Genomic DNA, 10,000 nt, shown 5'->3' on the forward strand with positions numbered 1-10,000 from the left:
GAAGATTCAGTGGAATCGTGTCACAGAAACATTCCAGAATCCTCACGTCAGAGCTGAAGCTTCATCTGGACGATCGTCAAACTTCATGTGGAAGCTGAAGCTGAAAGAAGCAGAAGCTGGTTTCTCTGGGACGCTTCATCAGGTGCTTCACACTGAGCTCCTCAGGTCTCTGGATCTTCTCTGGAGGATCACACTCAGGTCCTCCTCCTCCTCCTCCTCCTCCTCCTCCTCCTCCTCCTCCTCTTCCTCCTCTTCCTCCTCTTCCTCCTCCTCCTCCTCCTCCTCCTCCTCCTCCTCCTCCTCCTCCTCCTCCTCCTTCTCCTCCTCCTGAGCTCCTGGAGGTGATGTAAACATGATCCCATGACCTCTGAGGGAACAGGTCACTTCCTGTCTCTCTCTCTGGATTTCACCTGCAGGTCTGAAAACAGCTCGTGTGTGAAACACTCCGATCATTTTCTGTTACTAAGCAACCAACTGCAGAGTAGACACTCTACTTCCTGTTGACATCACATGACCAGTGTAGGTGAGAGGTCATGTGACGTGTGCTGTCAGGTGTGTTAGTGTGGACGGAGAATATTTCTGATATGGAGCTAAAGCTTCAGCTAATGGTTGATGTCGGGGTTGATTCTGGACTTGAAGACGAACTGATGTCACGAACACGCTTATTATTATTATTATTAATATTATTATTATTATTATTATTATAATCAAATGATGAGGTCACAGATGGCTGTTGTTAAGAAGCTCATTGTAGCACCTCAGGCTACAATGAGAGCTTCTAACATTCAGGGAATCGTGTGATATCTGAACATCTGCAGCGTCACATGTCGGACGTCTCCGCCGCTCGCACAGGAAACGAGTTCTGCTCTCATACGATAAGTTTCTATAAGTTTCTGACCAGCGGAGTGTGGTCGGCCTGGAGGACGAGAGATGTTCAGTATCTGAGGGATGCAGGCGCAGGGGATGTTGGTTGTCAGGGCGACGGTTGACTGTGGAGGCGGGACTGATGGGACGATATGTCAGGAACACGTCAGGAACACGTCAGGAACACGTCAGGAACACGTCAGGAACACGTCAGGAACACGTCAGGAACATGTCACAGCTTCAGTTCAGGTCTGAAAACAGATTTAGACACATTCTAGTTTGTGATTGGCTGCTGCTGTGGTGAACTCTTCCTCATTTCTCAGTCAGTGCAGTGATTAGTGGTGTGACTCCTCCTCCTCTTCAGGTCCAGGATCATCTCTCTGTGTTTAAACCTCTTTCTTCATCACGGAGCAGACACACGTCTTCTTATCTGCGTCCTCACACACACACGCTCTCCGGCTGCGGTCGGGATCCGGAGCTGATTCACAGCTGGAAGGAAACAGCACCAGAAACACTGACATGTCCTTTTATGGCATGTGAGCGCTTTTCAAACAGGAAGTGACATTGAGGGAGAGGGGATCTCACAAGAGAGAAGATCCACTGACACTGGACACACACACACACACACGCTCACACAAACACACACCCACACACACACACACTCACACTCACACACACACACACACACACTCATGCTCACACACACACACACACATGCACGCTCACACAAACACACACCCACACACACACACACTCATGCTCACACACACACACACACATGCACGCTCACACAAACACACACCCACACACACACACACTCACACTCACACACACACACACACACACTCACACACTCACACACACACACACACACACACGCTCACACCCCATTAAAGGGAACCAGCAGCTGGAGCTGGGAGGTTCTTCGGAGCCACAGGTTCCAGACGTGTTGCTGCAGATAAACAGTCGACCTCAGCATTAGAACCAGACTCGGCTTGTAAAGTATTTGTGTGAACTGACTTCCTTTCACCTGTTTTGAAGCTGGATCTTTTCTGCACAGACTGGAGGATTCTTGAGTTTCCAGCTCCTTGAAGCAGGAAGTTGTTGTTTGTATGATCCTGTGTAAATTTGAAACGACACAACCTCTGAGCTCATACCTCCACAGCACACTCCTCATGAAACCACAGCTCTACACAGCAAAATCTGTAGTGTTGTTTTTTCAGTGTTAATATTTTTGAGTTGGTGGGTGTTGAGTTTGGAGTTGTTTTAACACCTGTCGTGATCAAAAAGCTCTGCGAGCGTTGTCAATCAAGCAAGTTAAATGTTTTACTGAGTTATATTCACTTCAGGTGGAGTTGATCATAAAATATGGGAGGAGCCATGTTCCTCTCTCGGCTGCACCCAATGAACCATAACAAAATCCCTCAGCTCTCTTTATCAAGACAGGTGTGAGACTAACCCTCATTCTCATTTTAGTGTTAAAAATACACTTTAACGTGTCATAAAATAACGCTATGTATGTTAAAAATTAACTCTCATAGTGAAATGAAATAACACGATTTTAGTGTTAAAAATACACTTTAACGTGTCATAAAATAACACTATGTATGTTAAAAATTAACTCTCACAGTGAAAGGGAATAACACAATTTAGAGTTAAAGGTGCACTTATGTGGTGTCATAAAATAACACCAAGGATGTCAAATATTTATCACTATTAAAGAGTTAAAATATTAACACTTTTCAAAGTGAAATTTTAACTCAGAATCCGTGAGGATTATATAAACTCAGACTCTGTGAGTTGAATTAACACTCCCGATTTTGCTGTGTATAGATCTGTATTTGCATCCCGGCTGAGGAAACGATGCCGTCAGTTTCCTTTAAAACTTGTTTAAATGTAACCTGGTTTTTGTTGGTTTTTGATTTTTCAGCCAGAGAAGAACTCCAGAGCTGCGATCTGATTGGACAGGAGGGCTGTGACTCAAACAGTGTTTTACATCAGGTACTCCCCTTCTCTCTTCTTCAACACACTCAGGTAAATGTCAGAGGAATGAACCTGATCTGAATAACAGATTGACTCGTGGAGGAACTCGTGTTGAAGGAGAAAGACTCTTCTTCTCTGGAACTCTCTGGTGTGATCTGTTACGACCTGGAATTCATCTTTGAGCTGCAGCCTGAGATCTGAGCCCGGTGGCATCCGGCCGTCATGGAGCCAGGAACAGAAAGAGGAACTGATAGTGAGCGGGTGTCAGCAGGATGTGAGAGCGTCTGTGTTGTGACATCCAATCCCTCGAGCTGCGACGCCAACACATGCTCGCTCTCTCTCTCTCTCTGCGCCGCTCGGCAGCTCACGGCCTCGGCGTCCTGCAGGCCTCTAGGGGTACTGCAGCTCAGACTAGAACCACACATGGAACATTTACAGCTCCATGAGTTTCATTTAGCTCCAAGTGCAGAAAAGTCTTGTTGAACTCGACCGACTGAAGAGAGAAGAGCAGAAGGAACTTCTTCTTCTTGTTGATGAAGACGAACTCTCACTTTGTGTCACATGTTGTGGTTCGAGTTTCTGCTTTGACACAAACTGACATGTCTGTTTCCTTATTTCTGTTTTCTTCACATTGTGGTTTACACACACACACACACCCATACACACACACACACACCACACACACTAACACACACACCACACACACTAACACACACACCACACACACTAACACACACACACACACACTACCCCCTCACCCTAACCATCCAAACTAAATGCCTAACCCGAACCCTTAACCTCTTCCTGACCCTCAAACAGCCCATGAAGAAGAGACCACTGGTCCTCACTCTGTTTTCTCTGGTTTCTTATTCAAATCAGTTCAGTCTCACATGAAGTCAGATCAGACGTGAACAGTGTTTTCTGAGAAGCTGGGTATAAATAAGTTGTCATAGCAACGATGGGTCCGATTATAGAAAACCGTTTCTGCAGTTTCTTGTTCTGATGGAAATAGAACGGCTGTTCCTCATTCTCACGTTCACACTCTGTCGAGTTGTGTTTGAGTCAAGCTTCCTTCTGACTGAACTTTATCCATCAAGACGCCACTGCACTCACACACTCATTAATATCGTTAGAAGCATGAATTAGGATTATATTATTCTCTCTGTGAAAATGTGAGAAGGATTTGATCTGACAATGTTAAAGAGATCCTAGTTTCCTGGATCTGCCCTAAAAGGTCACGAGTTCAGCTTCTTCTTTGTCCACAGAGCTCAGTGGAAATCGTTTCTGTAGTTTCTGTATGATCCTGTTCTCAAACAGCGCCACCTACAGTCCACTCTGATTAGGGTTTTTTGAATGTTTTGCAGGAGTGAGTCGGGCGGAGGTGCAGAGCAGCAGTCATGGTGGCCCTGTCACTCAAGATCGGCGTGGGGAACGTGGTGAAGACGATGCAGTTTGAACCGTCGACCATGGTGTACGACGCCTGCCGCATGATCAGGGAGAGAGTTCCTGAGGCCCAGCTCGGCCAGCGTGAGAGACTCACACACACAGAGACACACAGAGACACACAGAGACACACACACACACACACAGAGACACACACACACACACACAGGACAAGTCAACTGAGCTAAAAGTCATAAAATAATATAGTGTAATTTAAATCAGTTTCTGCAGGTAAACAATGTTTGTTCTTCAAGATTCAACAATGGTTCAGAAAACTCTCAAAGTGTGTTTGCTTCAGTGAGTTTGTTCAATCCTCAGAAAAGAACATCGTTAACGTCCTAATGGATTTAAAGCTTCATGTCCAACATGAAAATTAGTCAAAGAGTCAAACGGCACTGTCACTGAAACACTTCAGGAGCAGTTATAATGAAAATAGCTTCATCACATAAAGTGTCAAACACTGAAATGTTAAGATTTGGTTCTGAATCAGTCAGCAACACTAATAAATACCTGTTGGTTTCCATCGGAATCCCAAGTTTTAATTCACTTTTCATTGATATATGTTTTGTGACTTGTGCCTAGGGTTGCAATATTCCGGGAATATTCAAAGTTGGAAACTTTCCATGGGAATTAACGGGAATTAACGTGAATAAACTGGAAATGTTGTGGGTAATTTATACTAACTGTATTTACCTTGTCATATACAGACATAAATATAAACATTTTGTTGTGTCATAGGCTGATTTGAGCCCTGAGGAAACTTTGGGCACTTGACTATATGCTTCTGCATCGTTGTGTCATTCTTAACATAGGTCTTTGCACAGTATTTGCAAATGTACACAGCCTTTCCTTCTACATTGGATGGGGTGAAATGTCTCCACACATGAGAGAGTGCACGTGGCATTGTTCTGTAGAATAAGATGAGAAAAAAAAAAAAAAGTTTGTAAAAAAACACTAATGCAATGCCAGAGATATAAATAGTTAGACAAACAATTGGAATCAAAATTCCCAAAATTCCCGAGCTTAATATTCCCGAGGAAAGTTTCCGGAACTCAGCCGGTAGAACTCAGCTGGTAGAACTCAGCTGGTAGAACTCAGCTGGTAGAACTCAGCTGGTAGAACTCAGCAGGTAGAACTCAGCTGGTAGAACTCAGCCGGTAGAACTCAGCTGGTAGAACTCAGCCGGTAGAACTCAGCCGGTAGAACTCAGCCGGTAGAACTCAGCCGGTAGAACTCAGCTGGTAGAACTCAGCTGGTAGAACTCAGCAGTGAGTCCTGCTGTGGAACCGGGCCGGTGACCAGCCTGTAGCTCACAGAGGAGCGAGTGTGGATGATTACAGGTTCTGCACCAGAGCTGCAAACAGCTGGAACCTGAGACCAGTCCAGAGTTGTGTGTCTTCACGTGAGATGAGTCACTGCAGCTCCGTGCGTCGCGTGTTCCAACACGTTCACCTTCAGGACGTTTCCTCCAGATCAGATCCAGAGTTTGTGTTTCACAGCTGAACATCTCAGCAGCAGGTTTCCTCACAGACTCGTTCAGCATCAGGTCCATCCGCAGACAGGACTAACGACTATTTTTCTATTTCTCTATTTTTTATTTACTATTTTCTATCGATTAATCGGACGACTATTTTATCGATTAGTCGATTAATCTAAACGATTAACTTTCCTCCAAAAAAATCTAATTGACCATTTCCAGTTAATTTTATTTTGACAACAACAAACTGTATGTCATCGTATAATGCAGCACAAAACAAAATGTAAACAAAGGCTCAAACATTAAAGTGCAAAACTGTCGGTTTAAACTAGCAACTCCAACGTGATAAAAACAAATAAAAAAGAGGGCTTATAAGTTGAGTCAGCAGTGCAACTCAAAAAGATATCAAAGTTTCTATTTAAGCCCTTATCAAAATAAACAAGTTAGGTCTGCATATTAAACAAAGTGCAACATGTTTAGAGTATAAGAAACAATGGTGTCCAGCTCCAAACCGACTCATCACGTCTCACTCCCACTCGTGTTGACACATGATCGTCCAGAGCAGATCCCGAGAGCTGAGGACTGATCCACTGACTGCTGTGTTTCCTCCTCAGCCTCAGACTACGGGCTGTTCCTGTCCGATGAAGACCCAAAGAAAGGCATCTGGCTGGAGGCAGGGAAGGCTCTGGATTACTACATGCTGAGGAATGGAGTGAGTCACAACCTGCGACAAATACACAAGAGCTGGAAAGATGAAGAAACACAAACAGTTTGGTTTAAATCAGAACCTGAGCCACTCGGCTCTTTGTGGCTGATGTTGATATAAGGGAGTAAAGTTACATTTCAGATACCATAAATATATATTAGGTGTAATAATCAATGATTCCTAACATGTTGTTATTGTCTTATGATGGATAAATGTAGCTGAGGTTTAACTCTTTACAGTTTAACTATAACTTTATTATAAATTACTACAATAGAACTTGAACTAAGAAAATAATCAGAATTTTATTAAAGTAAAATATATACATAAATGGACATGGTAGCACCACCTAGTGGTCGGAGATATTATGTGTCGAATCCCATTCTCATGAACGAAGTGAGAGAATCTCTTTAGTACAAATGTTCACTTGGTCTGATTCGATTTCGGAGGTCAAAGGTCACAGGCCTCATATGAGTCTGATCAGGTCGACAGAGGCAAACATCTGCAGGTCAACTTCAGCCGACCCATAAACTGGTGGGGGGGGACATCCGGTGTCTGTCCTGGTCCTCAGCAGATCAACAACAGGAACTTCTGACTCAATAACTTCATCTGGGTTCCTACAGCCTCTAAAACTGTGGATTTGAACTTGTCCCGTCTGTCAGGACACTCTGGAGTACAAGAAGAAGCACCGGCCTCTGAAGATCCGCATGCTGGACGGCACCGTGAAGACCGTCATGGTGGACGACTCCAAGATCGTCAGCGACATGCTCATGACCATCTGCGCCAGGATAGGTCGGTTGTCTCTGTCTGTCTCTCCTCCAGATCCAGATCGACTGTAGAGTCAACTGGAGTCCTGTAATGTGTGTGTGTCTGTGTGTGTGTCTGTGTGTGTGTTTCAGGCATCACAAACTATGACGAGTACTCGCTGGTGAGAGACATCGGCGAGGAGAAGAAGGAGGAGACCACAGGGACACTGAAGAGAGACAAGACTCTGCTGAGAGACGACAAGAAGATGGAGAAGCTGAAGCAGAAACTGCACACAGACGACGAGTGTAAGAGACACACACACACACACACACACACACACACACACACACACACACACACACACACACACACACACACGGTCAATACTATCACACAATTTGATGGGAAATTATTTTTTGTGATTAGAGAAGAAAGGTTGTCCTCACTCTGAGTGACTCCAGCAATGACATCATCATCATCTTTATCTTTATTACATTAAAAATCATGACTCACCTCATCAGTCAGATTCATATCTATAAGTCGTGTCTCCTGTGTGTGTGTGTGTGTGTGTGTGTGTGTGTGTGTGTGTGTGTGTGTGTGTGTGTGTGTGTGTGTGTGTGTGTGTGTGTGTGTGTGTGTGTGTGTGTGTGTGTCCCCTCAGTGAACTGGCTGGACCACGGCCGGACGCTGAGGGAACAAGGCGTGGAGGAGACCGAGATGCTGCTGCTCAGGAGGAAGTTCTTCTACTCGGATCAGAACGTGGACTCCAGAGATCCGGTCCAGCTCAACCTGCTCTACGTGCAGGTAAGCCACCTCCCACATCCATCCCATAATCCTTTGCTTCAGTTCCCTCTTCACCAATCCAGCCAATCAGAATCAAGTATTCTTAGAGTTTGTTCTACTCAGGTTGTTCTTTTGGTTTTTAACGTTTTCATGTGTTCTTCTGTGTGCGTGTTTGTGTGTGTGTGTGTGTGTTACTGTGTACGTGTGTGTGTGTTACCGTGTGTGTGTGTGTGTTACCGTGTGTGTGTGTATGTCTGCCACAGGCCCGTGACGACATCCTGAACGGCTCCCACCCCGTCTCCTTCGACAAGGCCTGTGAGTTTGCAGGGTTTCAGTGTCAGATCCAGTTCGGCGACCACAACGAGACCAAACACAAGCCTGGCTTCCTGGAGTGAGCTCCGCCCCCCCACACACACTCCTCCTCCTCTTATCTTCAGCATCGTTATCATCATTATTTATATCATCTGAGTTCCGTGGTTTGATTTTGAGTTGTAATCTTTCTCCTCAGTTTAAAGGAGTTCCTTCCCAAAGAATATATCAAGAGCAAAGGAGACAAGAAGATCTTCCAGGTGAGAACCAGACATCACGAGTCGCCCCAGATAAAGTTCACAGCCCTGGTGTTAACGTCCGATCACAACGAATCCAGATGTTTCCTCAATGCGTCCGATCACTCAGACACATCGGGAGGTCGTCTGCTGACCTCACTCAGGACGTCTAGTCACCTCATGTCCTCCAACCTCGGCAGTTTCACAAGGAACTAAAGTATTTTTACTCTTCTCAAGCTGTTTTCAGACCTAAACTGAACTGCAGACATGTTCCTCACATGTTCCTGACATGTTCCTGACGTGCTCCTCACATGTTCCTCACGTGTTCCTCACATGTTCCTGACGTGTTCCTCACATGTTCCTCACATGTTCCTCACGTGTTCCTCACATGTTCCTGACGTGTTCCTCACATGTTCCTCACATGTTCCTGACGTGTTCCTCACATGTTCCTGACGTGTTCCTCACATGTTCCTGACGTGTTCCTCACATGTTCGTCACATGTTCCTCACGTGTTCCTCACATGTTCCTGACGTGTTCCTCACATGTTCCTCACGTGTTCCTCACATGTTCCTGACGTGTTCCTCACATGTTCCGTACATGTTCCTGACGTGTTCCTCACATGTTCCTCACATGTTCCTGACGTGTTCCTCACATGTTCCGTACATGTTCCTGACGTGTTCCTCACATGTTCCTCACATGTTCCTGACGTGTTCCTCACATGTTCCCCACGTGTTCCTCACGTGTTCCTCACGTGTTCCTCACATGTTCCTCACATGTTCCTGACGTGTTCCTCACATGTTCCTCACATGTTCCTGACGTGTTCCTCACGTGTTCCTCACGTGTTCCTCACATGTTCCTCACATGTTCCTGACGTGTTCCTCACATGTTCCTCACATGTTCCTCACATGTTCCTGACGTGTTCCTCACATGTTCCTGACGTGTTCCTCACATGTTCCTGACGTGTTCCTCACATGTTCCTCACATGTTCCTCACATGTTCCTCACATGTTCCTGACGTATTCCTCACATGTCCAGTTGTCGTACATGTACGAACCTGTAACTCTACATAACATGTATGATATGATGATTATAGTGGAGACGCGTGAACAGAAACAACGTACGTGATTATTAGAGCAGGAAGTGCAACCTGATCACATGATCAGAGGAGACACATTAATACCAGGCGTGAACAGATGAACACATGATCAGGTCCCTCAGGTCGGATGTTGACACCAGGTCTGAACAGAACCTTCAGTTTCTCTGAGACTCCTCCCCCTCTCACCCCCCCTCGTGTCCCTGCAGGCCCACAAGAACAGCCAGAACATGACGGAGATCGAGGCCAAGGTCAGCTACGTGAAGCTGGCCCGGTCCCTGAAGACCTACGGAGTGTCCTTCTTCCTGGTCAAGGTGAGGAGACGGAAGGAGAAACTTTTAAAACTGATTCTCGTGCTTTGTG

The 10,000-nt window shown here is 45.5% G+C and overlaps 1 protein-coding gene across 2 annotated transcripts in view; it reads left to right on the forward strand.

Moving 5' to 3' along the window:
• The window catches only part of tln1 (talin 1), a 51,274-nt gene that overhangs the window by 4,224 nt on the left and 37,050 nt on the right, over positions 1-10,000 (forward strand). For both annotated transcript variants that reach the window (XM_061079076.1, XM_061079085.1), the window contains exons 2-10: positions 2,795-2,865; positions 4,212-4,374; positions 6,382-6,479; positions 7,133-7,262; positions 7,370-7,522; positions 7,879-8,021; positions 8,264-8,391; positions 8,509-8,569; positions 9,847-9,951. In XM_061079076.1, the coding sequence (XP_060935059.1) occupies positions 4,245-4,374; positions 6,382-6,479; positions 7,133-7,262; positions 7,370-7,522; positions 7,879-8,021; positions 8,264-8,391; positions 8,509-8,569; positions 9,847-9,951 (948 nt within the window). In that variant the 5' untranslated portion in view covers positions 2,795-2,865; positions 4,212-4,244. The remainder of the gene's footprint in view (positions 1-2,794; positions 2,866-4,211; positions 4,375-6,381; positions 6,480-7,132; positions 7,263-7,369; positions 7,523-7,878; positions 8,022-8,263; positions 8,392-8,508; positions 8,570-9,846; positions 9,952-10,000) is intronic.

Source organism: Limanda limanda, chromosome 1, assembly GCF_963576545.1.
Source record: "Limanda limanda chromosome 1, fLimLim1.1, whole genome shotgun sequence".
Classification (NCBI taxonomy): domain Eukaryota; kingdom Metazoa; phylum Chordata; class Actinopteri; order Pleuronectiformes; family Pleuronectidae; genus Limanda; species Limanda limanda.